This window comes from Myotis myotis, unplaced genomic scaffold (assembly GCF_014108235.1).
Source record: "Myotis myotis isolate mMyoMyo1 unplaced genomic scaffold, mMyoMyo1.p scaffold_m19_p_10, whole genome shotgun sequence".
NCBI lineage: Eukaryota > Metazoa > Chordata > Mammalia > Chiroptera > Vespertilionidae > Myotis > Myotis myotis.
In genome coordinates, this window is record NW_023416314.1 from 76,879,296 (window position 1) to 76,906,864 (window position 27,569).

General features: G+C 57.5%; 2 protein-coding genes across 2 annotated transcripts; one reads left to right on the top strand and one right to left on the bottom strand.

Annotated features, from left to right (window-relative positions):
- The first annotated feature begins 212 nt into the window (after positions 1-212).
- On the top strand, positions 213-17,848 carry TESMIN (testis expressed metallothionein like protein). Its single transcript, XM_036323927.1, has 8 exons — positions 213-734; positions 3,603-3,743; positions 5,479-5,599; positions 7,298-7,374; positions 10,375-10,466; positions 12,698-12,800; positions 15,876-16,036; positions 17,659-17,848. Exons 1-8 carry the CDS (start codon positions 258-260, stop codon positions 17,846-17,848), a joined length of 1,362 nt encoding a protein of 453 aa, XP_036179820.1. The 5' UTR covers positions 213-257.
- A 3,015-nt stretch (positions 17,849-20,863) lies between these two features.
- On the bottom strand, positions 20,864-25,030 carry GAL (galanin and GMAP prepropeptide). Its single transcript, XM_036326373.1, has 6 exons — positions 24,831-25,030; positions 24,535-24,606; positions 23,987-24,041; positions 22,289-22,375; positions 21,924-22,004; positions 20,864-21,112 (listed from the first exon to the last, which is right to left on the bottom strand). Exons 2-6 carry the CDS (start codon positions 24,604-24,606, stop codon positions 21,000-21,002), a joined length of 408 nt encoding a protein of 135 aa, XP_036182266.1. The 5' UTR covers positions 24,831-25,030; the 3' UTR covers positions 20,864-20,999.
- Positions 25,031-27,569: the final 2,539 nt, after the last annotated feature.

Below are 27,569 nucleotides of genomic sequence, written 5' to 3' on the forward strand. Positions count from 1 at the left end.
CGAGGAGGCCTGTCTCCGGGGCCCTGGCCCGGCCTCGGGTCTGCAGGCGGGGGCGGGGGGGACGGTGGGCCCCTGGTCAACCCCTCGGGGCGGCTGGACTCCCTGGTCGGGACGGTGGGACCCCTCTCCCGCCATCAGCCCGGGGGTCGCGGTGGTGGCGGCGGGTAGGCCAGGCGCCCTCTTACCTGGCCGCGTCTTTGCAGGTGCGCGGTTCTGCCGATCCCGCCTGGCGCCGGGTGCGGGTTCCCGTCGGGAACATGGACGAGGCGCCCCTGCTGGGCGGGATGTCCAGTCCCGAAGAGGAGATGGGGCCCGACCTGTTCGGCGCAGAGGGTCGGTTTGTCTCGGAAAACACAGGCCTGAAGGCGCCGGCGGTGGTGAAGGCGGAGGAGGAGGAGTTCCACGTGTTTAAGGACCCCTACCTGAGCCCCGCGGGCCCCAAGGAGCCCCTGCTGCACGCCTTCAACCCGCCGCTGGGCGCGGACTTCGGCAGCAAGGTCAAGGTGGAGCTGCTGGTGGATGACCACGAAGAGGAGATCCTGGGCCAGTTCCCGAGTCTCGCCGAGCTCGACCCCCTGGAGGACGCGGTGCTCCCCGCGGCCCCGCCGCCCCCGCCGACTTACAACGTGCACCTGCTGTCCTCCCTGCTGACCCCGCACCGGAGTCCTGCCCTCGTGCCCCTGGGCGCCTGGGCCCTGGACGGGGCCGCCCACGCCGGCGTCCGGGTGATCCCAGTAAGATGGGGGGGATGGGCACGGTACCCCCTCAGCCCTCCGGGAGCCGGGCGGGGAGGCTGCTGGCTGCCCCCGGCATGTCCCTGTGTCAGCCCCATCCCTGGTTGGTGTCCGGCCACACAGGGTGCAGCCCTTTGTAACCCGTTCAGCCTGCAGGTGAATCACGTCCTGGGTCCCTGGTTCACACCTGGCCTAGCCCTGCAGGGGGCGCCCGACCACAGAGGAAAAGGACTGGAAAGTGGGTCACACGGGGAGAAGAGCCCTGATGGTCGGAGTAACTGTGTCTGTGAAAACAAACGCAGCGTGGTTGGCTTTTCATGTTCTTGCCTTTAGCTTTCTCCCCGCTTTACATTGAGAACGCCTGTGTCATACAGAGCACAGCGAACTCCTGCCAGCTCTCAGATAACTACCCTCCTTTGCTGAAGAAAATCATCGATAATTTTCTGCTCTCTCCTTGCTAAACAAATTCATTTTTTTAAGTATATTTTTTATTGATTTCACACAGAGAGGAATGGAGAGGGACAGAGAGAGAGGAACATCAATGATGAGAGAGAATCATGGATCGGCTGCCTCCTGCACGCCCCCTACTGGGGTTCGAGCCCTCAGCCCAGGCATGTGCCCTTGACCAGCATCGAACCCAGGACCCTTCGGTCCCCAGGCCAACGCTCTATCCACTGAACCAAACCGGCCAAGGCAACAAATTTATTTTTAAAGGGAGCAAAGGATCCCAAGGAAATGTATGCCACCGCCTACTCCCCACCCCTCATCCCTGAAGGATCTAGTTTGGAAGCTAGGTTACTCACCATTAATCTTTTGAGTAGGTCATAGGCTAAGCCAGCCGTGGGCAAACTACGGCCCGCGGGCCGAATCCAGCCGTTTGAAATGAATAAAACTAAAAAAAAAAAAAAGGACCGTACCCTTTTATGTAATGATGTTTACTTTGAATTTTTATTAGTTCACACAAACACTCCATCCATACTTTTGTTCCGGCCCTCCGGTCCAGTTTAAAAACCCATTGTGGCCCTCGAGTCAAAAAGTTTGCCCACCCCTGGGCTAAGCCTTTGCACTACTGTTGAGATGGCTGGAGCTGGACTCCACGTCCCCTACGCCAGCAACAGCACCTTGGATTTCTGCTTTCTGGTGTTTTGGTTATTTTAGCACAAGCACTGTTCCTTGGTGTAGAGCAGGGGTCCTCAAACTACGGCCTGCGGGTCACATGCGGCCCGCCAAAAACATTTGTTTTTTTACTTCAAAATAAGATATGTGCAGTGTGCATAGGAATTTTTTCATAGTTTTTTTTTTTTAAACTGTAGTCCGGCCCTCCAACGGTCTGAGGGACAGTGAACTGGCCCCTGTTTAAAAAGTTTGAGGACCCCTGGTGTAGAGGTCCCATCTGACTGGGAGGGACCACAGAGCAGGCAGCCCCAAGCCCTCCTCACACAGAGGTCTCCCGCAGAACCTCTCAGCCAGCGTGAATGCTCATTTGCCAAACTTGCCCTGATAGCTTCTGCCTGTTGGTCCTGGCACGGCTCCCATACGAACACCATCTTTTTTGAAGGATTACCTGCCCTGTCTCACAGACAGCTGGGCAGGTGGAGCCTAAGGGTGGGGGCGGAGGGTACACGGTTAGGTTAACTGTGTTTTCCGCCCTCCTTACATTCTTTTTTTTTTTAATCCTCAAGGATATTTTCCCATTGATTTTTATTTATTTTTCTTTTATCTCCCCGCCCCCCCCCATTGATTTAGAGAGAGAGAGAGAGAGAGAGGATAAACATCTCTAAGAGAGAGAGACGCCGAATCCGGTTTGGCTCAGTGGATAGAGCATCGGCCTGCGGACTGAAAGGTCCCAGGTTCGATTCGGTCAAGGGCATGTACCTGGGTTGCGGGCACATCCCCAGTAGGGAATGTGCAGGAGGCAGCTGATTGATGTTTCTCTCTCATCGATGTTTCTGACTCTCTATCTCTCTCTCTTCCTCTCTGTAAAAAATCAATAAAATATATATTTTAAAAAAGAGAGAGAGAGAGAGACATCAAGTGGTTGCCTCCCATATGTGCCCTGGGGATTGAACTTGCAACCAAAGTACATGCCCTTGACCGGGAATCGAGCCCGAGACCCTTGGGTCCGCAGGCCAATGCTCTAACCACTGAGAAAAACCGAGGGCAGCCCTCCTCCTTACATTCTTATCATTTAAAAAGTATCTCAATTTTAAAACCCTCAATTCTGATGGTAATTTTTTTAACTGAAACTTTTTAGTGTCTTTCTTACTCCATTGATTTTCAGTAATATCATGGTATTTCTCCCTGTTCTTGGTAATTGGCTGGTGTCACTGAGGTGACAGTTGCGTAGAGCACAGCTGAGACACAAAGGTGGCGGTCGTGCCCACCCTCACTTTCATACTCACGTTGTCCTACTGTTCAGTTAGGGAAGCTCCACACTAACTATCGCTAGCAGCGCGTTGTAAGTTACATTATAAATATCACCAAACAGCAGCAGGGACTGCAGGCTTTGCAAGGAAACAGCAAAAACAATGGGCCAGAAGGTTCCACAGAGCCGACGAGCCTGCTCTCAGGGGGCACTGAAGGGTGGGCACCTCAGGACGGTCCCGCTGGCTGCAGCTCCAGTGGAGTGGGGGCTGGCGAGCAGCTCGAGGGGCGCCCACTGACCTGGGAGTCTGCTCGGTCACACGGGGCCACGTGGACATCACACCTCTGGCCCCACGGGCAGGTGGGACGACTGTGCCCCAGGGAGGGAGGGTGAGGGAGGAGGCACGCAGGCCAAGTGTGACTTCCAGAGAGAACGTTCTGTGCTGTGCAGCTGCTGCACCCAGTGTCCCCCACGTGGTTTCTGAGCAGCGACCGCTTTTCCAGGTGGAAGTGAAGGAAGAAGGTGGCGCTGTGCCGAGTGAGAGCGTGGAGGAGGCCGCTCTGCAGAACCCTCCGTCCCAGGAGCCCTGCAAGTTCCCGTGCTCGCAGGACGCCGAGGACTCTCAGAAGGACGGGAACACCATGGTAACCTTGCTGGGAGAGCGGCTGTTGTGTGGGTGCGGGGCCTGTATTGCTGTGACTGAGCCGACTGCACTGGTGTGTCAGTCAGCGTGTGCCTGCTGAGTCAGCATTTTGGTTGTCTCCCCAGAGGGCATTCGAGCCTGCCTAACCCTCCCGCTCCAAGTCCTCACTCCAGCCAGTGCAGCAAGTCAAACAAGGATGAGGACATGGCTGTGTTTTTAAGGACAGTGACCACACGTCACACCAGTCAGCACAGACCCAGGCGGCCTGACAGCAGCCGGCTGAGCGGGTGGCGCGTGGGGGGTGGCCTGTGGGTGGGAGACGGGCTGCGGCTGCAGGGCCCAGGCTGCTGCCCTCCCTGCCCACCTCCAAGTCCTAATACCACCAGCACTCCTCTCGGAAAGGCAGTCAGTGACACGTGTGGTCTGTGTGCTACTTTCCTGAAATTCTCTTATCCAGTCTGTAGGGTGGGCATTATTTTTGTCTTCATTTTATGGCTAAGAAACAGATGTTACATAGTCGGCCCATCCGGCACCTCTAGGATTCGGGCCAACCCCAAGCATTCCGTGAGCAAAGAGCCCAACAACCAAGCTTGTCCCCCACCCCTGCAGCTCTTGACTCTGAGGAGGCCTTCGCCCTAAGCCCACACTTTGCCAGGGAATGAACCCGGCTTAGCTCTGGCATGCACGGCACTCACCTCTCTGTCAGGCCCCAGGGAGTGAGGGCAGAGCTTTCCCAGGACACACGGACCAGGTGAGCAGGGCGGGGCCGCCTCCATTTACACCAGACCATTGAGTCAGGCCCCCGGGTGCGCGATGGACAGAGGCCTGGGGTCCACCCTGCGCCTCTCTCGCGCGTGCACGGCTATAATTTAACCCTCCAGATACAAATAAACTCCCACTGAACACGAATGCTGGCCCTCGTCCAGGGTCGGTGCCCAGAGCTCTGCCGGGAGCGCCTCACTAGCAGGGGCTCTCCTGAGACTGGTAACACTGGTCCTTTAGGCTTGAGTTGTCCTGTCTCAGAGCCCAGAGGCCACCGAGGGCAGAAGCACAGCCGGCTGAGTGGAAGCTGTGTGGGCAAAACCACGGCTGCCCTTCCTGGGACGGGGCCACCAGCGAGGGCTCCAGCCCGGCTCTGCCCGACCGACGTGCCTGGCTGGCGGGCCCTTGCCTCATGGAGGGTGTGTTCAGGGTCAGAGCCCAGCCCGGTGGCCTGAGTGCTGGCCAGGCCCAGGAACACTGACGTGGCTTCTTAGAATTTTCCAGTTCTTGGATTAACCTTTCAAAGTTGTACTTGTAGGAAATAACATTAATAGACGTTTAAAAAAATCCCGCATATTAAATAAACACATGAGTATGGCAGGAAGGAACACTGGTCATGAATTAAAGAAGACTGAGTGGGCCGGGGTAGGGCAGCTCGGTGCGCTCTGCGCTCCCGTGGCCTGGAGGAGGCGGCAGGGGCCTCTGTGAGCCCAGCCACCGTCTGAGAGCGTGTGGTGGAGCAAGGAATCGAGAACAGATGGGCAGGTTGCCATTTTCCAAGAAGACATAAGTTCCAGATTAAAGCTATGTTGTTGGTGGACGTTCGTGCGGGTTCATTCTGGGGCGGTTTTTTGTTTTGTTTTTACAGCAAAGGTAGAAATTCACTGAAGAGCAAGTACAGATTCCCACGTGGGAGGGGATAACGTCCCCGGGCGGCTGTGACACGTGAGCCTGACCCTTGTGCTTCATTCCAGGTGCTGTGTCAGTTGAAAGGCGGGACACCAGTGCTGCGCACAGACAACCCGAGTGCGCGAGAACTAAAAGCACTCCATTTGGTTCCTCAGTATCAAGACCAAAACACTGCTCTGCAGTCAGGTACGAAGTAAATTCATTCAAAAGCCATGTCCTATCTGTCAGTTGGTAAGGGACCATGTTTGGCTTTGTATATTGAAAAAAAGTGAGATAGGCAGTGAGGGTATTAAGGAGGCAATTTGGCAAACTTCATGTTCCATAGCAGCGAGCTAAGAATGGAAAAATGTCTTCATAGACCAATGTGTGTGCCTTCCATTGACTGTCTCAAGTTTTGGGATAGCCGCGCCCTTCCTCCGCTAGCTGTGGACGGCTTGCCATCCTAACAGGTGACAACTCCTTCCAGCACGCCGGTGTGCTGGGTGCCAGGTTGAAGCATCAGCCCTCCCAGCTTGAGTGGGGGCTTGGCCCTCAGCTGTGGTATAAACTGCATGTAAGGGAAACGCCTTCATATAAGCCCCAGGAGTTCTGAAATAACTGCGTAAAATGCTGATTATCTGACACTCATTTACTCGGCAACTTCTTCAGACTGGCACAATAGTAATAAGCGACATGCAGGCACGTGATGATCCTGTAACGCCTTAGGCATGACTAGAGACTGAATGGTGTAGCTTTCAGCTTGTGCTTGCAGAAGGGAGACAAGAATTCTTCAAAACTGGGCATTTCTATGTGGACTGCATATGTAATTGCGTTTCTCCAAATCTTGATTTAACCAGAATATTTCCTTACCAGATTCACTGCCCATAATTTAAATCCACATTAAACCCAGATGTCCTCTCCTGGACCTGCAGAGTCTGGGCAGAGAGAGAGAGAGTGTGACCCTCTTCCATCCGACAGTCCCTTCATCCAGGGACAGGCAAGGCCTTCGGGACTCTGCCTTGTCTCGCTGTGCAGAGCAGGGCGGGCATGGTCCTCCCAGTCGAAGCTTCCGGGCTCCGTTCCCTGGAGGTCAGAGCTGTCTCTGGTCCTCACACAGGCAGGGCGTTCTTTCCCACCCCACCCCCCTTTCTGGCCGTGGCAAGCCACCGTGCCTTTAGATCCACAGGAGGACTTCCTTGTCATGTAATCCCCATTCCCTTGCCCAGTCCCCTTTGTGATGCTGTAAACATACTAAGTATCAGCGTAAAATAACTGTATCCTGACCTAAGTCTTAAGGTAGCATCTCTCAGAGGCTGCAGGTGGGTGATTCGGGAGATGAAGGCACGTCTCCTTCCACTGGGACCCACCAAGCCCTTGGTGTCTCAGGAATGGTTGTCACTGTGCCCTTGGGCCCAAGAAACACCTACCAGCTCTACTCCTTAGGTAGTTTGGGCTAAATAACCTGATCAGTACTTACATCCTCACCACTAAGTAACCAGTTGGAAAAGAAACACATAAATGGAAAGTACTTCACCTGATGACCAGCAGATGTCGCTGTGCTTTCTTTGAAAATAAACTTTCTGGCGGCTTCCTGGTGAGTGTGCTGCCTACTCCAGGGTACCTCAGCCAGCAGTTTGGGAACCTGGGTATGCAACATTGTTTAGGATAGACTATCCCTGGAGCTCAAGCTAAGTAGCTTCATGGCAAAGAAAAAGGGTGTAATTAGTAAAAACTTACATTGACTTGAAAGTTTTTATAGGATAAAAAACAAAGAGGATGAAGATAAATTTAAATGACTTTGCACATGATAAATCCATGATACATTTCATGTTTGAACATTCTTCCGTGTGCACGTGGAAGGAAAACAATATATGCATCAATTAATTTTAATTGTCTTCCTTACAGATGTCCCTAAACCAGTGACTACTTTAGTAGGAAGATTTTTGCCAGTGCCAGCAAAATTAAATCTCATTACACAACAAGTGAGTCATGTTTTAACAAAAAAACAACTGTCTCTTGAAATTTTGATTGTTGGAATTTCTCAGGAAATACAATTATCCTCCATTTAAAGATCCACAGTGAACCATTTACCAAGTGTTCAGCCCCGTCCCCACAGTGACAGGCCTGGGAGGGATGGATCCGACCAAGATGCAGCTCTTTGTCCCCCAAAACAAAGCAACATAAGACACATGACTCTAAGCTCCTGCAGGAGACAGACAGTAGACAGACCTAAAAAGGGAGTCACACTGCGCCGGGACAGCAAAGGATGGGCACAGGGCATGGGGGTCTATGGGAGGAAGGCGGACCCGTTGGCTCCACTGAGAAGGTCTTGAAAGACAGAGGGAGGGAGCCAGGTGGTGCCTCGTGGAGGCAGATTCCAGGCAGGGCCCAGCACGGAGAGCAGGACAGCGGGGCTGGGGTGAGTGAGCATGAGCGGGAGGAAGAGGCAGGTGATGGAAGGGCTGTGCCTTCACTGGGCTTAAAGGGGCTGGCCCAGAGCGGGGGCAAGGCCAGTGGTAGACCGTGGCCCTAACAATCTCGGGCCGCGGGCATGGAGGTGTCGAGAAGCAGCAGCTCCTCAGGGTACTTTGAAGGCTGCGCCAGTGTTTGTGAGAGGCTGGATGTGGGAACCGGAACCGGTTGAGCTAAGGATGCCAGGGTCTTCAGCCTGAACATGGGCCGAGGGGGTGTCCTCGGAGCTGAGAGGGGAGTGGGGGCAGCCTGAGTGCCCCTGGAAATGTGGAGTTCAGCGTCTCCGAGTTGTTGGGAGTCGGCTCAGAGGGCGGAGTCGGCACACCTGGGATTGACAGCCACCAGCTAGAGATTTCTGAGTCTGGTTTAGAGTTAATATTTGTTGAGTAAATATTTCTCAAATGATACAATAGGCAGGAGGGAAGGGTTGCTAATGAGACATCAAATGTTATGAGTCTAAGCCAAGGGTGGGCAAACTTTTTGACTCGAGGGCCACAATGGGTTCTTAAACTGGACCGGAGGCCGGACCAAAAGCATGGATGGAGTGTTTGTGTGAACTAATATAAATTCAAAGTAAACATCCGTTACATAAAAGGGTACGGTCTTTTTTTTTTTTAGTTTTATTCATTTCAAACGGCCGGATCCGGCCCGCGGGCCGTAGTTTGCCCACGGCTGGAAGCCGTGGTCCTGTGAGCGGCCTGCACCTCCTCCCTCCCTCCTGGCCGCCGCCCCCCTTCTGGCCGCCCCCTCCCCCCCCTCGCCGCCTCACGTGGCACTGCTCTTCCTCCTCGGAGCTCTGCAGGAGAAATGCCCTTTAGGCCACACCTCCTCCCGGCTCTCCTTGGCTGTGATGATTCTTGTCCCCGTTCTGGCTCCCCTGACTTCTTACCCTGTGGGCCTCGGGCAATTCTCCTAGCAATGCATTTGCTGCCTCCCTGGAACCCCTGCTTCCTTGCCAGCCCCCACTTCCAAGTGTTGTTAGAGCCTCACTCCTCAAGGTGTGCTTCGAGAACCCGCGTGGGCATCCCGGGAGCTGCTGGAAACTTGGCTCTCAGCCCCGCCCAGAACCCGCATCCCAGCGAGGTGCCAGGGAGGTGGGTTCCTGTCTCCACTCCTGGGTGCCAAACGCCGCTGAAGAAGGCTGTGGGTTCCAGCAAAGGTTGCCCTAGATTTGCTGCCTGCGTGGCCCTTAGGAGACATTCCTTTTTCTCTGCGTTACTTTGGGCCTAAGCAGAGGGGAAGAAACTGCCCCTGGTTTATGCAAAGAATGGCCTCAGCCCCGTGAGATCCTTTCTCCAAAAGAATCGCAGCTCTTTGGACGGCCCGTGGGGACGGGTGTCTGGGACGGAGGGACACGCGGGCACGTCCCTCCTGTGAACGGAGTCCCCGTGCCAGTGGGAGGCTTTGCACAGGGTGGTTGCTCAGTGTCCTCGAGCCCAAGAGGCAGCGGAGACACACAATTTAAAAAGAGGCGACAGGGGGGCGAGGAGGAGGATGGGTAAAACGGTGTTTTTCCCAGGCTGTACTGCGTAAGTAAAGCTTATTTTAAAATTTCAAGTTTTCAGTGGAGGGACAGGATAGGGCGTTTAGCTGTGATATAGACAATCTCAAAATCTAAATGTATCCAACCCTTTTCATTTCTTCAAGCTCTGAGAGGGAGAAAATTAGGTCAGCAATGTTGCCAGCTTTTCCTTTCCCTGTGAGCCACGCTGCTGAGGAACAAAGAAAAATAAGCTGGAACCAGGAGAGCCACGGCCGTGGATAAAGCAGAGATTACGACATTGCTTTTGAATTCGTTAATGTTGACTATGAAATGCTCCTTTTGAATAGATGAAAAAGTAATGGTTGCTAATGAGACATCAAATGTGAAGATCGCTCATGTTACACTAAGGATATAATAATAATGGCCATTTTTAGTTTACAGAGATTGGTAATTGAATTTATTTCACAAAATGAAAAAGATGTCCAATACAGTGTTCTAGCCAGCGGCTGACCGCTGTGTGTGCTGCCTGCCAGCTGGTCTGTGGCCTGGCCCTAGGTCCCAGACGTCCCTTGGTCCGGACCGCAGTCAGGGCCCCTGGCCTTGGCGCCCTGTGGCCAGGCTCCTGGCTGTGGCCGCCACCTGGGCTGGAGCCTTCGGGGCTGATGGCACGTTCCTGCTAACAGACCCAGACTTGTTGGGAAGTGATTTCGAGATAAAACCAGGAGGAGGATTGTTTTCCTCTGTAGCTAGAGGCTGACTGGAAGGAACATTTAAAACAGGGGCCCTCAAACTTTTTAAACGGGGCCAGTTCACTGTCCCTCAGGCCATTGGAGGGCCGGACTATAGTTTAAAAAAAAACTATGAACAAATCCCTATGCACGCTGCACATATCTTATTTTGAAGTAAAAAAACAAAACGGGAACAAATACAATATTTGTATTTGCATGTGGCCCGCGGGCCGTAGTTTGAGGACCCCTGGTTTAAAACATCCACTAATTCAAAATATGCTGGCCTTGACTCTCTGCAGCTGGACCACGGAGCCCAGCCGGCCGCGGCCTTGGGGTCTGCTCTGCCCTCGGGACCAGCCCTCCCCGCACCGCCCCGGATAACGCTGGCTGGGTAAGGACCATCGCCATCGACAGTCACTCCTTCAAGAACCTAAGAGGCTCTCTCGGGGGGTGCACTGTCATTTTCTTCTAAGTGGAAGCATTAGCTTTGCTGCAGCCTTCCCCAGCAATAAAAGAGCTTTGGGAGGAGCAGCGCGCGACAGTGCCGTGTGCGTGGGGTAGGTGTCGCCGGGACGGCCCCATGCTGCCCCCGGGCTGTGTCTCAGAGGCTCCGTCTGCTTCACATTGGTTCACGTGAGCTGTTGTATTTCTTTTTCTTTCTTGCTGTCATCACGTGAGCAATGGCGTGGCCGTCCCTTACTGTGGATGGTGGTCTTGGCGCACCTTCCCGCGGGTCCCTCACGCTCTCCGGCAGCGCGCCAGGCGGTCTCCGAGGGGACGTGGCTGCCCTTCCTGCCTGGGACCTCGATTGCCATTTTCAAGTGGCGGCTGTCATTGTAACTCAGTAAACTCGCCCAGCTGGTTGAAGCTCTGTTCACATTCACGGACCAGCCGGGGATGGACAGCCCTTTCCGCGCAGGCAGCCTCTGTCCTGCCCCCAGGAGTGCGGGCAGGCAGCCTAAGGCAGCGGGCGTGGGCCTGACGGAGGCAGCCCGGCAGTGGGGGAGGGGCTCCTGCGGGGCTGCCCCGGGCACAGGCTCACCAGGCGCTGGCAGTGGGAGCGGCCAAGGGACCCCCCTAGTTCTGGAGGCTGCGTGGCCCGTGAGGAGTGAGCACCAGCCGTCGATGATTTCTGTTCTCCGGCTTCCTCCGGGTGCGCTGCTGTTGCTGTCCTGGCCCCTGGTCGTGGCCGGCACAGCCAGGCGGCCCTACTGGCTGCGTGGCAGGTCGGGTTGCGCAGCCATGAGGGGGTCATGGGCCCGAAGACACTGGTTTCCCCTCCTTGTCCTCGGGAGCTTTGCTGTGTGCTTTGGTGCGGCCAGGACCCCGGTCCCTCTGGGCGCTGCTGGAGGACGTGGGGGCAGAGCCTGGTGAGGGTCCTCCCTGCAGCCCATTTCTCCCGGGCCCTCCCCCTCTCCAGCCTCTACCAGGCTTTCTCACTCAGCACAGTCTCCTTTTTTTGAGGTCATTATACAGGTCATAACCAATTTTCTGTTATAAATGATGTGCCAGGAACAATATGAGCTTTGTGTTCGCATTTTTTGCTGTGAATAATTACTTGATTTGCTGTCACTGCACGAACCCAGCCGGTGATCTGCATCTGAACCCCCTGTGCTGGGCCTGGGGTCTGGGAGGGCAGTCAGGGGCTGCTGCTCCGTTCTCACCCAGCCTGGCCCCAGCTCGTACCTCTCAGGCTCTCCACTAGCTTCCTTGTTGATTTCCCCAAGACAAGGCCAGACAGGGTCCGAGTAGGGATGTGGGCGGGGGTCAGCGTGGGCCCGCCAGCAAATGGGTGAATTCACTCTCAGTCGCCCTTCTGCTGGGTGTGAAGTGCTCCCTTACCAACTAGCTGATCACATGGATGAAAGTCTGTCTGGCCACCGGTGTTGGTCCAATAATCCGGTCACCAGTATTGGTGTGAATTCTGACGCATCATTGCTGCTGTTATTTTTGGTAATGTAATGACAACTATAATAAGGAATATGAAGTTTCTGCTTTTCTGGAAACTTTAAAAATATGTCTGTATTGGTTCAGAGAGGAAGGGAGAGGGCGAGGGCGAGGGCGAGGGCGAGGGCGAGGGCGAGGGAGAGGGAGAGGGAGAGGGAGAGGGAGAGGGAGAGGGAGAGGGAGAGGGAGAGAGAGGAACCTCAGTGATGAGAGACGGTGAGGGGGGTGTCCCCGGGGAAGCGGGGCAGGGGCTCTGGAGCTGGAAGTGCCACAGCAGCTGGGAGCTGGCGCAGTGACGGGGTCTTCCCGTTTTCCCAGGAGGAGATGGTTGACTGCGAGTCAGGGGCATAGTGTGGACCCTGTCACACGTGTGTCCCCAGCATTCATCTCCCCCACACAGCACCCAATGGGAGAGACAGCAAGACCGAGCCTAGAGCAGTGCGGCCTCGGGTCCCCTGCGTCTTCTCTCCCAGGAGGGTCTCCGGTGCCGTGGCGGAGGGGCGGGGACAGCTGGTGGGAAGACGGCTCTTTATTAACTGACATGTCCACCCCAACCTGCTGTGTTCCCGGGACAACAGCAGTGGGGCCAGGGGATGGTGGGCATCAGTGGACATTTCCAGGAAATGGTTTTGACTCGGCCACGGCCTGTGACAGGCTGTGCGACTGTCCCCACAGGTACTGCGACTGCTTTGCCAGTGGGGACTTCTGCAACAACTGCAGCTGCGATGCCTGCTGCAGCCACTTACGCCACGGACTCGAGCGCTTCAAGGCCATTAAGGTAAGTGCCTTCCCATTAAATGAAAGCATCTCAGAAGCACTGAAATGTCTCGCAGGCTAAAACCACCGCCAGAGAGTCTGCGTTTCAGTTTGGGGAAAGCCTGGGTGTTGAAGAATGTACACAGAAAGCGACAGGGAGGGAGCTTTGCCCTCCCCTGGGACGCCCCGGGACTCGGAAGGTCCTGATTCAAGAACACCCACATGTCCACGTTGTCTTGACCTGAGAAACTGGGTCATACACGCAGCAGAGAGGCCCACGTTGGAGCAGCGTGCTCTGCAGACGTGTGGCTGGCCCACTGTCCGGGGGAAATGGGGAGGAAGCTCTCAGCCATCACGAATGTCTCGATTGTGCTCCAGGATGTCCGGGTGACGGGAGAACCTGGGCTCCCTTCCAGGCCGCCGCCCTGCAGGCCGCTTGCTAACGGCTACCTGCGGGAGCTTGCAGCGCCTCTTCTGTGGACACACAAGGTGCCCAGAGCAGGGAGGACAGTTAGGCTGGGGCCGGGGGCCTAGTTTGCACAGGACAGTGAGGCCATCACCGTGGACCGGAGATCACCATGCGCCATGGCTGGTCAGTTCCTTGTTCCTACAGTAATCTAACTCCCCTCTTGAATTAGAGATAAGTTTGTTGAAATTGATGACACACATAACTTCAGTATAGTAGCACTTTCTTTAGGGTAAAAGGTACTGTCTGCAGTGTACAACGCTTTATTTAAAAAGCGGTGGCATTCCCGTGCATTGCTGGTAGGAATACAAACTGGTACAACCACTTTGGGGAGTTGTTTGGCATCAACTACTACAGCTAACCCTTGCATGTACTATCACCCGCAGTTTTATCTTACTTCTAACACACAGCCAGTATACATGTCCACCAGAGCCTTTACAAGAATGCCCTCAACAGCTTTACTCATAGTAGCCGCAAACCGGACCCGACCCGGGTGTCCGTCTGAGGCAGGGCGATGAGCCTGTGCGGGCTGGCCGTCAGAGGGGCAGGAAGGAGGAGAGCTGTGTGCAGCTGCGGGAGGATCTCCTGGCGGGCGCTGCTGGAGGAAGCCAGGCGGAAAGGGTACACGCTGCGTGATGCCACCTGCGTGAGGTTCCAGCAGAGGCGGAACGAAGCCCCCAAGTCCAAACAGGTTCCCCTGGGGGTGCCGATGGGCAGGCGTCACCGGGAGTCTCTGGGGCGGGGCCGTCGAACTTGACTGAATGGGGCACACGGGGCACAGCCTGCTCAGAGTCCTGACCTCGTCCCGCAGCACGTGGCCCAGGTCCCAGCCGCCAGCCTGCGGACGGGACTGCGCGGTGACTCGTGTCTGCTTATGAAGAGCACCGAGTCACGTTGTTAAGAACATGTGCACATCTGTGTGTCTAGGGAAGGTGGGTAGATGGTAAGACATGTGAACAAGCCGGATAAAAGGCAGCTGAGTTGCATGAGAACAGAAAGCCCAGCGGCCGAGACCCAGGCTCGGTGGGCCTTGGAGTCGATTCCATCACTTGCCGTCGCTCTGCAACCTCCAGCACCCCAGTTTCTGCGTCTGTAAGACCAGGGCAGCAGTCATGCACACGCCCCACCTGGCTGCGTGGGTCCCGCGGGAAGATGCCGGAACGCGGCGCGTGGGCAGTGGTGAGCCATCGCAGAGCCCCGGGTCCCGCTGACCTGGGAAAAGCAACAAGAAACCCTGGAGGAAACGCGTCCACAGACACAGCCATTTCCTCGGCATCTTCACCAACCGTTCGTTTTCTACAGCAAAACCCAGCAAACATATATGACGCTGAAGCCGGGGGGCGGGGGGAGCCTGAGAGGCTGGCTGCAGGAGACGGCAAGCGTGCGAGCGGGGTGAACGGACCGCGGTGCATTTCTCACTGACGACGGGGCCGGTCACTGTGGCTCCTCCAGGGAACAGCGAGAGCAAGTGACAGGCAAAGCTGACCTGGTGCTGGGAGGGAACCCCCAGCCCACATACATGACCTTGACAGGGAATCGAACCCTCGACCCTTCGGTGCATGGGCTGACGCTCCAACCACTGAGCACATCGGCCAGGGCTGTGAGCTTCATTTTTAAAAAGTTGTCATAGAGGCTCAGATGTAAGAAAGGCCTCATGATTCTGGAGATGGGCCCTGAAAGGTCCGGCAAGCAGACCTAGCCGTCCATCCCCCCTCCATTATCCCCGTGCAGATCCTGAAAATACAGTCAGAACTGGTGCAGAGATGGCGAACCCTAAAAGTGAGCGCAGCCCCAGGCGCTGTGGCGTCCCTGCTCCTCATGGCGCCCGCTGGCTGCCGGGTGACGCTGTGTCAGCCACCTGCCTCTGCCCAGCCACGGCCACGTGAGGTGCAGGGGACCTGTAGTCCCTGGCATTATAGAGGAACTAGAAATCCCAAGAAACCTCCGTTCAAAACACCCAGAGGTGCAGAATAAGGCACACCAGGCACCTTTGAGCTGGAAGGAACAGAGGGAAATGGCAGGGGTTGGGCAGAGAGGACGCTAGAAACTCCAGTGTCCCAGGGCGAGCTTGCAGGCCGTGCCCAGGGCCTTGCACAAGCAAGTGCTTGGACCCAGGCTTGCTGGACACAGCCGGTACCCCCTCGCTGCCCCCTGGGAGCAACACTGCCATGAAACAAGGAATAAAGTCCACCCACTGGGAGGCAGGTAGGCCTGCCCAGAACACCCAGCACAGGCCAGCCGGCAGGTTCAGACTCCTCCACCCCCTCATCTTCTGCCGCAGTGGGAGCCCGAGGTGCCCTCAACTGCGGGCCAAGGTGAACCCAAGCTGGGACTGTGTAACCAGCTACGCAGCTGCATTCAAAATCAGAGTTAGCGCCCCCTGGGGACTCCACCCACACTCACCCAGCTCCCAAAGCCCCTCCCCACCCCCTTGTCAGCGCCCCACTGTGTCCCCTCTACAGCGGCACCTGGGCACGTGCCCCTCGCGCTCCTCGCATCACCGCCATGGGCCCCTCTCACTCCTGCTCTTTTGGTCTGAAAATTGCTGGTTATGTGTACACCATAAAGCTATTGAAGGTCCAAACAGAATTTGTTCTTCTGGGTGATTGTAGGACAATTCTCTATTTCCAGGCCAAAATCATGTGCTCCTCTATCTGCAAATGCATTGGCTGCAAACATTATGAAGAAAGCCCCGAACAAAAAACACTCATGGCCGTGCCAAACTACGCGGAAGCTGGCAGTTTTGAAGGCAGCCATTACGTGTCAGGACTCCCCAAATTCAGGAAGGAGAGGTAGGTGCTCGGAACTGACCTCCTGATGGGGAACGGGGCTCATGCACACACTGGAAGGGGCGGGCCTGTCTGCAGGGCGGGCGCCAGCGACTGGACGAGGTGCCGTCCCCCCTTCCAGACTCACCCTGGACCCACACTGTCCCCAGAGGCCCCTTGCTTTGTCCTGTGTGTCCTCTGAGCAGGAGCCACCAGCAGGCCACTGGCCTCGGGCTGCGGGTGTGGCTTCCAGACAGCAAACCTCTGAGCTGCCCGTCACCGTCACCGTGTGGTGAGCGCAGAGACGCTCGGGACGCAGGCTGGTCCTCCCCAGCGCGGTGAACCCGTGCAGCTGGGTATTTTCCCATTCATTAGCCTGCGGCCATGTGGTGGTCCTCGTAGCTCAGAGATTGAGGAATAACTTTATATTGGACTAGATTTATCCATTTAAAAACCGTCTTTGCCTTCACACGTCATTAATGTTGTTGAACAGCCACGTTCATGCTCCTTTGCTTAGAGACGTCAGAGGTGGCCTCACTGTGGCCTGCAGAGGGCTGTGTGGTGGACGCTGACCAGGCGTGGCCCAGTCCTCTGGGAAACTGCAGAGACAGTGTGGCCGCTTCCCCCGGGACCGTGTGTCGATGGAGTGTGACGAGGGCTCCAAGCCGTGGACTCTGGTCTCAATGTGATAGCTCCACCCCAGGCAGCCCTGTCCTCTCACCTTCAACTCAGTTCTTGCGTGTTACCTTGGTGGAGAGGTGTTTTTTTAAGTGTGTTACTTTATTAATATATCTTTATTGATTTCAGAGAGGGGAAGGGAGAGGGAGAGAGAATAATTGATTGGCTGCCTTCTGCACGCCCCCACTGGGGATTGAACCTACCACCCGACTATGTGCCCTTGATCGGAATCGAACCTGGGGCCCTTCAGTCCGCAGGCCAAGGCTCATCCACTGAGCCAAACCGGCCAGGGCTATGGGAGGTTTTAACCAGACCCAGCACCTATCTCGATTTTCATAACCCAACACTTTTTAATAGAGTTTTCCTAAAGTGTTCAGTGTGAGCGGCCTTGAGCTGAGCCACGCTGTCCCGATCTCCTAGGGACTTGGCTGCCCCTGCAGGACTCAGCACAGCGTCTTGCAGGTCCTTGTTCAGGGCCCATTGGGCAGTCAGAGCAAGCGCACCCCAGGGGTGACAGACGAGGGCGTCCTCAGAGCCCCTGGGTTCCCCAGCCCCATGCACACCTGTGGGAGAGCGGGCACCCAGGAGGGCAGGCAGCCCTGCACGGCGCTGGGACCCAGGCTGCTTGTCCGCAGGGACTGGTCTGGCCTAAGGTTCCTGCTGCTGCTCCTGCCCAGCCGCGGGCTTGACCGGAGCCCAGGCCTCTGGGTTTGTGAGGATCTAATTTTGAGAAACTTAGAATCGACCCCGAGAGGGATGTCAAGAAGCTGACAGATTTACCTTCCTCTATTTCCTTCTAAAAGCAGTCCTTGATGCTGTTCTAGTGAACAGCTTTCAATATCAGGAAGACAGCATTTGGTTTTGCCAGTGAGTCTCTGAAATGCATGACAAGCCCGTCCCCTTGAACACGCCGGCCTTTAAGAGCAGCCGGAACTCTGACCATGGCCTTGACTGGTGTGTCCCTGCAGGCGGTCCTCGTGCATCTCCTGGGAGGTGGTGGAAGCCGCGTGCGCCTGTCTGCTGGCTCAGGGCGAGGAGGCGGAGAAGGGCCGCTGCTCAGAGGGCCTGGCCCAGCAGATGGTCCTGGAGGAGTTCGGGAGGTGCCTGTCCCAGATTCTCTACATCGAGTTTAAGTCCAAAGGGTTGAAGATGGAGTAGAGGAGAAATCTGAAGGCTGTTATGCAGAGAAGCCCCCAGAGGAGACTCCCAAGGGGATGAGGTCAATAGGGTGACTCTTCCCTCTCCCGCCCCGTGGGAGAGGAGAAGGTGGGAGGAGAGAGGAGCCGCGGGTCTGCACTCGGGGTTCCGGGGACCCATGGAGGAGAGGCTGCTTTAAGGAACACGAGGCCGGTCTGTGTCCACAGCTGCACCATCGAGGTGGGCGCTCCCTCTGCACCAGGGGACCCAGGGGGCTTAGTCTGGGAGGGTTTGGCATCCACAGCCCCTGTTTGAGGAGGGGCGTGACTGACGACATGGCGGGGCCAGGAGGGAGCGTGGGCTCCCGTGAGCCTGGGACCTCTGCATCCATACCCAGTGCTGGTGGGTGGACACGGGGCAGGAGAGGGAAGAGTCACCCTATTGACCTCATCCCCTTGGGGAGTCTCCTCTGGGGGCTTCTCTGCATAACAGCCTTCAGATTTCCCCGATTCTTAGAAATAACGTCTCCGCTGGGCTGCTGAGATGCAACCTGAGATCTCTAGAGAGACCTGAACACCCCAGGAATCAAGGGCGGGCGTGTCCCAGGGCCCAGGGCTTACCAGCCCGGCTGACACCCGGACACCGAGAGGCAACGGGCGCACAGGCCGCGCTTTCATCGTAGCGTCTTGAATTGCGGGACGGAAATGTATCTAGTTTCTTAGGTCTTTCTATTTGATTGTGGAAAAGCTCTAGTGTCCAGTAACTTCTCCGTGATTACTGTGAAGCTATTGTTGTTGGTAGAGTATGGTTAAACTGACGGGTTTGCAGAAAGTAGCAGGTAATATTAGCTGTTAAGTTGACTCCTTTGGTTCTATTGTAAAAGCAAAGAATAAAAATTTCAGCTGTTTCCTGTGGCTGTAATTAGCTTGGTGACTGAAAATACACTCGTCATGTTTCTGTGTGTGGATGGTACTGGCCCCACAGACAACCTTCGGAAGCGGGCAGTGTGGCTGGGGCAGCCGTGGGCACACTACGGCCCATGGGCCGGATGCGGCCCGTTTCAAATGAATAAAACTAAAAAAAAAAAAGACCGTACCCTTTTATGTAATGATGTTTACTTTGAATTTATATTAGTTCACACAAACACTCCATCCATGCTTTTGTTCCGGCCTCCGGTCCAGTTTAAGAACCCATTGTGGCCCTCGCGTCAAAAAGTTTGCCCACCCCTGGGCTGGGGCCTCTGGCACATTGGGGAGCAGGAGCTGGAGCCGGCCAGCACAGCGATATTTGGAACAGCCTCCTGACACTTCATTTCTCTGTTTCAACCCCCTTGTCTCCCACCCGGATCCAGTCTCTGAGGCGAAAGCCCGAGGTAGAGGCAGAGCTGTGAGTTCTCGGGAGCAGAGCTGGGGCAGAGCAGGGGCACTGCGGCCAAGGGTCACCTACCACCCCCCGCCCCCCGCACCCTCAGGCGGAAGGGGGCCGCGATGGGGCTCTGTGACTCCTCCTGGGACGGCCTTCCTTCTCAGCAGGGCAACTGGCAGTACCTGCCGGCCACACAGGTAGTTTTAAAATTTCTAGTCACCACATTTTTAAAAAGTGAAAAGGAACAGGTGAAATTCGATTTAATAATCTTTTTTTAAAACATATTTTTATTGATTTCAAAGAGAAAGGGAGAGGAGAGATAGAAACATAAATGATGAGAGAGAATCATAGATCCGCTGCCTCCTTCACGCCCCACACTGGGGATCGAGCCTGCAACCCTGGCATGTGACCTGACCGGGAATCGAACAGTGACCTCCTGGTTCATAGGTCAATGCTCAACCACTGAGCCACACCAGCCAGGCCAATTTAATGATTTTATTTAACCAACATATCCAAAACACTATCATTCCTATATGAAACCAAAATAAAAGTGGTTGCTCCGTTTCACCTTCTTCGTGCACCAATCCTAACATCCAGTGAGTGTTTCGCACTCACCACCATCTTAGTCCACATCAGGCCCAGGGCAAGTGCCGGGAGTCTGAGGGTCAGGTGTGGAGGGGAGGGAACAGGTCCCCCAGCCCATTCTGACCTGCAGAGCCCAGAGGCGGCCAGGATCCAGCACAGCAGGGGAGCCCACCTGCACCCTGGGGTGGGGACCCAGTGCTGCAGCCAGGTGTGCTGAGCTGAAGCCTAAAAGCCAGGGACAGGCCACTGGAAGGCGTGACCCCTGTGAGTTGCTCAAGGGGGAGGGTTATCAAGTCAGCACAGCTTTTAGGAAAGTCAGTGTGAGAAGTAACAGCCAAGTGCAGGTGCATATAGTCATGTGATGCAGCCAAAGACCTGCTCCCAAAGCCAAAAGGCCCCGCATCGTCATGTGACCTAAGAGAATGCTCTCCCCCATCCCCACCCCCTCACCGAATTCCTCTGGGTCTTCAGGTGTGACTGCCTCCCCCTCGGGATGCACCATCACCGCTGGTCCTCAGAGCTTCTGCCAGGTGCTGGCTTTCCCGCACCCGGACAGGGCACACATCTCCTCAGCTATGAAGCACTTGAAGTTTTCAGGACAATCACCTTTCTACCTGGACCACACAAAGTTTAATTCCCTGCCCTGTGGGTCCCCAGCTCACTCCTGGCCCCACCCCCTGCTGGCCCCAGGTCGGCAGGGGCGTCTGTTTTGTTTCTGCCTCAGTAACACTCACCCTCATAATTCTCTTAGGTCACGCCTTTGTTCCCGATGTGCACTGATCTAATGCACGTGATTACAATCCAGCCGTATCTTTTTTATCTTTTTAAATCCTCACCGAGGATATGTTTTTTATTGATTTTTTTTTTAGAGACAGGAAGGGAGAGAGAGAAACATTGATTGGTTGCCTCCCGTAGGCACCCTGACCAGGGACTGAACCTGAAACCTGGGTATGTGCCCTGACGGGGACTTGAACCCGCCACCTTTTGGTGTACAGGACGACACTCCAACCACTGGGCCACCTGGCCAGGGCTCCAGCTTGTCGTAAAGCACTCTGGTGGTGGTGACAGGCAGGCACAGAAGGAAGACACGGAAACACTTGCTGGTTTTTATTTTGCCATGAGAATAATTACCAAAGGGGAAATCTTAAATGATAACAACACAGCTTCAAAGGAGAGGAGGGGCCGGCTGACTCGGGGAGTTGGCACAAGCTGACCCATCGTCTCAGAATCTGACTTCCTGGGACGGGAGGGCCTTGCCCGGCTCCCTCAGGGCTGACTGCTCTGTGTCTTCCCAGGACGCCGCCGAGGGGAGCATGGGCACCAGGGCCCCGGCCTCTGCAAAGAGACGGACTCTGGGTGATGAGCCCCTGCTGTCCGCACGGAGGACATCACAGCCCCAGCTCACCTCACAGGGTCCAGACAGAACAGAATCAGCCTGGACTCTCAAACTCACACGAAATCGTGACGTGTGAAACGACAACCAGCTGTGTCTCCTGAGCATCACAGCGTCCATCTCCCCGGCCCCCGCCCCCACCTGCACGGCTAACTCTCAGAGCGCAGGCCTCCCCCGGGCGGCTTGACCTGTGAGCTTATCTGGCAAAGGCCAGACCCTCACTGTTGAATGAATGACAAGCATGAAGCACAGACGGCAAAGCCAGGGTTGAAAGGGGCAGCACCTGCAGGAGGTCCAGAGCCGAGGGCCCTGCCTTTAAACGCAGCCCGCCCCAAACCCAAAGGAAAGCTGACGTCTGACGGATGGGCTCCTGTTCAGTTGCAGTGCTGACGGGACCTGGTCTCAGACGCCTGTGAGGAGCCGGGCGGTGGGGCACTGTGGCCGGACAGGGACAGTGGTTGTTGCCACATCAATAGTGCACAGAGAGAACGGAACCCTGAGGCTCTCTCTCTCTCTCTTTCTCCCTCTCTCTCTCTCTCAATCTCTCTCGGAACAGTAGGTCTGATGACCCTTTCCAGGGACGGTGTGGGGCCGGCAGCAAGCCCAGCCCTGCTTTAGCTAGTTCCAGTTCCCGGGCTGTAACGCCAACCAGCAGGCGTGGAGATCAGTCACTGCAGAAGTCTAGGGAACCCTTTCCGTTTTAAGTGCCAGGTTCTAGGAGGTGGAAATGTAAATCGGCCACATTTCACTAACCTTTGAGATGCAAGAAAGTCAGAAACTCCATTATCTTGTGCATAACATCATCGTTCCAGGGCAGCGGCCGGTCAGAGTCGCCTAGAAACCAAAAGGATTGACATTTACGACTTACACAGGTGCTCCGGGCACCCCGAGGTCATGAACCCCAGCATCTCTGTCACCCATCTCGGGGACCCCTCTCCTGGAGGCCCCAGGTCTAGAGGGCTCTCTGCTGTCCCTGCGCTGCCCAGCATCTTACTCCCAGTGTCGTTGCTTCTGTTGCTAGCAGTGGACCGATGTGGCCGGGCCCGGCTCGGACCACTGCCCTGTGCGCCCAGAGGTGGACAGTGAGGGCCTCGGAGCGCCGGGACCCGTCCCCTCACCTGCCCCCGCGCCGTCTTCAGGCTGCAGGTCCCGCTTGCCAGCAAGGCCGTGCTTGTCATGGGATGACCGGTGGTTGTCAACAGCATCTGTTTGCAGAGCAGAGCAGACGGCCCCTGAGTGTCGCTACTGTACCCTCCCCCGCCCAAAGGACCCGACTGCCACTGAGCCCAGTGTGGGAACCACAGGAGAGGGAGGGCAGCGTGGACCCGGGGCCCAGTTCGTCACCAGGTGCCGGGACTCCACAGGACCAGGGCCCAGAGCCCACAGGCCTGGCGCAGGAGGGGGCACAGGCTCCCGGGGGTGCTGGCAGGCGACTGGGGCTCGGGGCCTATGTTTCTGAAAACAAGGGAGGTACCGAAACATTTCTATTTTCCAAAGATCACTCTGGCAGCTGTGTGGGAGATGGACCGGAGCCAGGGGGAGAGGGGGGTGGGGCGGCGGGGAGAGAGACAGACAGACAGACAGACATGCTTGGGGTGGGGTAGGCTGGGTGGCTGTGTGTGCATTGGGTGGTGTGCTTCTTGAGAGCTCCCTTAGGAAACTATTGGAAGAAAGAATGAGGGCTCTATACCAAGTGGCCTGGGATGAGGAGAGGGGGCTGGATTTGGGGCGACCTAGGAGATAAAGGAGAAGAGGGGATGAGGGCGAGGACGGCTCAGAGTTTCTGGCTGCTGGGCCTGGTGGGCTGTGTCATCCACAAGCCGGATGAATGAAAATTAACTCATTTTCCCAGGACAGAGCTCCTGGCACAAGACTGAGAAAGGCGGTAAGTGGGCTGATCCAGTGGGCGGCTGGGTGTTCCCTGCAAACGCGTTCTTCCGGCGCTGTTTCTACGTGGGCGGTGGAGGTCACGCGGGTGGTGGAGGTCAAGGGCAAACCATTAGGCTGTAAGGACTTCCCACAAAGAGCTGTCTGCATGCCAGCTCCCGGGGGTCCAACTCAACAGAGACTTAAAACTTCACAGTGGAAAAGGGTGTTTCCCAACTCGGGGTGAAAAGTCTCCTTGACATGCTGTCAACATTCCAAAGTGACATTTTTGCTGACGGTTCCTCCTGTTTCGGGGGCCAGGAGCACCCAGAGATGAGGTGCTCTCTGAGGGGGAGAGCTCAGGGGTGCAAAGGGTGTAGGGGAACGTGCACCCCTTCCAAGCGCCCGTAGGTCCTGCCTGGGCCCACCTGGTGTTTGCCATCAGTGCTGGGCTCTGAAGGACCCCGGGCGCTGGATAAACCGTCTGAGCAGGAGAAAGTAGGTACTTAAGCTCCAGGATTAAGGACTGAGACAGCTCCCGGGCAGTTTAAACGGGTGGAGGCAGCCCTGAGGAATGTGGGCAAAAGCGAGAAGGCAGGAGACGGGGTGCCAAGGGCCGCAGGGCGGTCAGGGTTCAAGGCAGAGTCAGGCACCTCGAGGCTGGGGGAGCGCAGGTGGGGTCAGGGCGGGGGACTGAGTCCCTCTAGGCCCTACAGGAGAGGGGTGGGGGTGTGGCTTCAGGGAGGGCGATGTGCCACCTAGAGACGCGGCAAATGCCATTAACCTGAGGGGACCCCATCCTCCAAGCCTCAGGAAGCGCCCCTGCCCTTTAACACTGGACCAGCCTCGGGTCAGAGTGACGCCCAACAGCTCAGAATGGCAGGATTAGCACGAATGGCTGCCGCAGCGGCAGGTGCAGCGTCTGCGGGTTCAGGTTCTTGGTCACTTACTTGGACCCAGAAGGTAGCCAGCGCTGTTCAGGGTCCAGCCCCTCTTCTCCTTCACCTGAGACGGGAGAAGGGGTCAGATGGCCAGGACCTGCCTGGCCCAGCAGCCTGTGGGGCCGCGTGGCGGGCGGTTGGACTCACCACCACAGCCCGGTCACACAGGCCGCCGGTCACTCACGTAACGAGCCGGGGCAGACCGGTCAGGGAAGAGGCCCGCTTTCCGGGGTGAAAGTTCAGCCAGATATGGCAGGGCCGGTGCGCGCATGGGACAAGCCAGAGACCAGCCTCACCCGCACCGCTCGCTTCTCCGTGAGGCCGGGACGGCTCCAGTGACTGACCCTCTGCGGGTGAAGCTGCGCTCGGGCGTCCAGTCCACGCTCACTGGCTCCCAGCAGGCTGTCCTCGCACCCGCGCACACCGGGGGGGAGCGATGGCGGGAGGCCCCCTCTCCAGCCCTCCGCCCCCCGCCCCCCACCCCCCACCCCCCACCCTGCTCCCGGCACCAGCGCCCACACTCCGCCCTCTGCCCGGAGGGGTGACGGCGCACTTACCGGGGACCCGAGGGTGGCCGACAGGGCGGCGAGGAGCAGCGCGGCGAGCAGGAGGGCGCCGCCTCTGGGCATCTGCAAGGGAAGGGGCGGCGGGCGCCGCGCACGTCGGGGCGGAGCTCGGACCCCTACCCGGCCGGACGGAGGGTGAAGAAGACCGAGGACCCAGTGGTCTGCGCCCCCGGACAAGGGACAAGGGACGGGGCAGAGGCGCCGCGCTGACCCTCCGGCAGGCGGCGCTCGCAGCCGGAACTCGGGGAAAGGGGCGCCTCCCCCGGGGCCTCCGACGCACGCGGTACCTTGAGCAGCGGCGGGTCCCGGGGTGTCAGTTTCCGGCGGGGTGTCGGCGGGTCCGGGCGCCCGGTTGGGTCGGGTCGGGTCAGGCCGGGTCGGGTCGGGCCGGGGCGCTCACCGCATGGCACGGCCCCGGGATGCGAAGGAGGAGCGTGCGCGGCTGGGTTCCCCCGACGTGTCCGTGCCCAGAGCCGCCGCTGCCCCGCTATTTATGCGGCTGGTCCCGCGCCACGTCACGGAGCTCGGGTCCCGCCCCCTCGCCGAATCCCGAGGGGGCGGAAGAGACCGCAACTCGGCTCCTGAGGGGGCTCCACGCTTCGCGGGAGGGCGCGCAGTGGTCTGCATGGGGCGGGGGCGCGCAGTGGTCTGATTGGGGGGGCGCGCAGTGGTCTGATTGGGGGAGGCGCGCAGTGGTCTGATTGGGGGGGCGCGCAGTGGTCTGATTGGGGGGGCGCGCAGTGGTCTGAATGGGGCGGGGGGCGCGCAGTGGTCTGCATGGGGCGGGGGGCGCGCAGTGGTCTGATTGGGGGAGGCGCGCAGTGGTCTGCATGGGGGGGGGCGCGCAGTGGTCTGCATGGGGGAGGAGTGAGGGGACGCGAAGAGACCCCATCACCGTGAATGAGAGCCCGAGCAGCTCCCACAAACACCCGGGTCATTACTGTGGGGGAGAGCCCCACCCCCATACCCGGGATCCTGGTCCTGGGGAGAGCGAAGCCCCCCTCCCAGCACAGCGCCCCCTGCGGGAACGCCGCTAAACTCCGCCAGACACCCTGGGACCACCCCTCAGTCCCAGCAGGACAGCCCGGGGCGCCCTGTCTGCTGACTGGCACCGAGCTCTTCCCCTCTGGGTGCCCATACTTTGCTAAAAGGGGGCACATCAGCCAGGGCTGTTGGGCTGTGGGCCCCAGGAGTCCATTCCCACCCGGAGCTGTGGGCGCCCCCCACTTCCCATGCGCACTGCTGGCTTAGGACGGGTCCCTGCCAATGTTCTCCTGCTGACTCCCGGGCTCAGGACACAGCTGCTTTGAGCGGGATCAGGTAGTGGTCAAGCCCTCGGGGACCTGGGGGGTCTGGAGCGGACACCAGCCCAGGCTCCCAGAGATGGCAGGTGGGCAGGGCAGTAGCAAGAGGCTGTGGCAGGTGGCACAGGAATCAGGCAGGAATGGGCCCTCCTCTACTTGCTCCAGGAATACCTCCTGAGCTCGGGCCAGGCCCAGTGGGTTCCTCCCTGGCTCACAGACACCGGGCACACGGGCACCTCCAGACTTCTAATGAGGGATGAGGCTGGCAAGCAAAAATTTGCCTGAGCCCCTCCTCCCCGGCCATGGAAGTCAGCAGTGGCGCACAGAGGCAGCCCCTGCCGGCAGGTGGCGCCGCCGGCCTCCAGCCCGTCACTGGGAGGCGCAGCCCTCGCCCCACCCGCCCAGCTGAATGTCAGATTGACCGATGTCACCGATGTCACCGGGGCCTGGAGTGAGCAGGATCCAGGACAAAGGGCAATAACAGTGATGCTAGCCTCCATCTCGTTTTATGAACCTTTTGTGCAGACAGCTCCAGGGGAGAGCCATTTGCCTCTGCATGGATGACAAAGGACCCCGGCGCTTGAGGACTTGGGTCAAGGCCAGCGGGTGGCCAGGAGGCAGCAGGGTCCTCGCCTGGGTGCCGAGCGCTGCCCTGGTTTGCGAGAGGGCGAGGAGGGTGCTGGCAGGGAGACGAGGCGTGGAGAGGGGTCTTGGGAACAGACTCCCGGCTGTGATGGGGTGACAGGGTTGTTCTCAAGGTCACGGTCTGACTCCCATTACTCCTATTTCTGGCAGCTGGGGTGGGAGGACAGCAAGGGGCAGGGGGCCTGACCAGGATGCACAAACTGGTTTCTGAAGCCCACGGTGGTTCCGAGGGCACATTTTCCCTGGGAGGGCAGCGGGATTGGGGACAGGGACAGCTGAGAGCGGGAGAGCAGAGTTTTCTGTGACTCATCACAGGAGTGATGGTGACGCCCTGTCATGCCCTGTGCCCTTGTATGTAGGCCGTGTTAGGGAGTGGTGCCCCCGGCCTCTGAGAACTGCTGGTTTCTGTGTGTGTGTGGGGGGGGGGGGGGGGTCCTGCCATCCCTCTGAGCACTCCCTCTTCTTCTGAGAACACAAGTGCCCCGTGCACGGTGCATCTGGGCCAGCGCCACCCTCTCCTGTGGCCCAGGTTAGATAGGTGCCTCTTGCCGCCGGCGAGAGCCTGAGGACCCTCTGCTCTTGACTCACTTTGTCAAGGAGCCTCTCTGTCTAAAGAGGCAAAGATTCTCAGCTGAAAACTTGGGCCCAGAACGCCCGGCCCCGGAGCCAGCATTCAGGTCTCACGTGGGGAGGCCGCCCGGCCACCTGGTCAAGTGGTGCACGCAGGTGGGCGTCAGCATTGTGTCCGAGAAGCCCAGCCCTTCCTGGAAGCAGGACCCTCCTGAGTGCAGGGCCCTGGGTGGCCCGGGAGCCGGCGAGGTGCTGGCAGGGACCGAGGGGCGCTGGCACGCAGACTAGAGAACAAGAACGTGCCCTCTGGCCACTTTCCCCACGTGTCTCATGGAAAATCATCAGCCATCTTCTTGGGTATCATGAATCCATTTAACAAAAACCAAGCCGCCCCCAAGTTCCTAGGTCTCTCACCAGGACCCCACGTGGGGACACACAGTGCTGCTTTTCCTGGGTCTGGGCCGGGAAGAGTTAGGCGGGTGCGGGAGGACCCAGACCGAGCCAGGC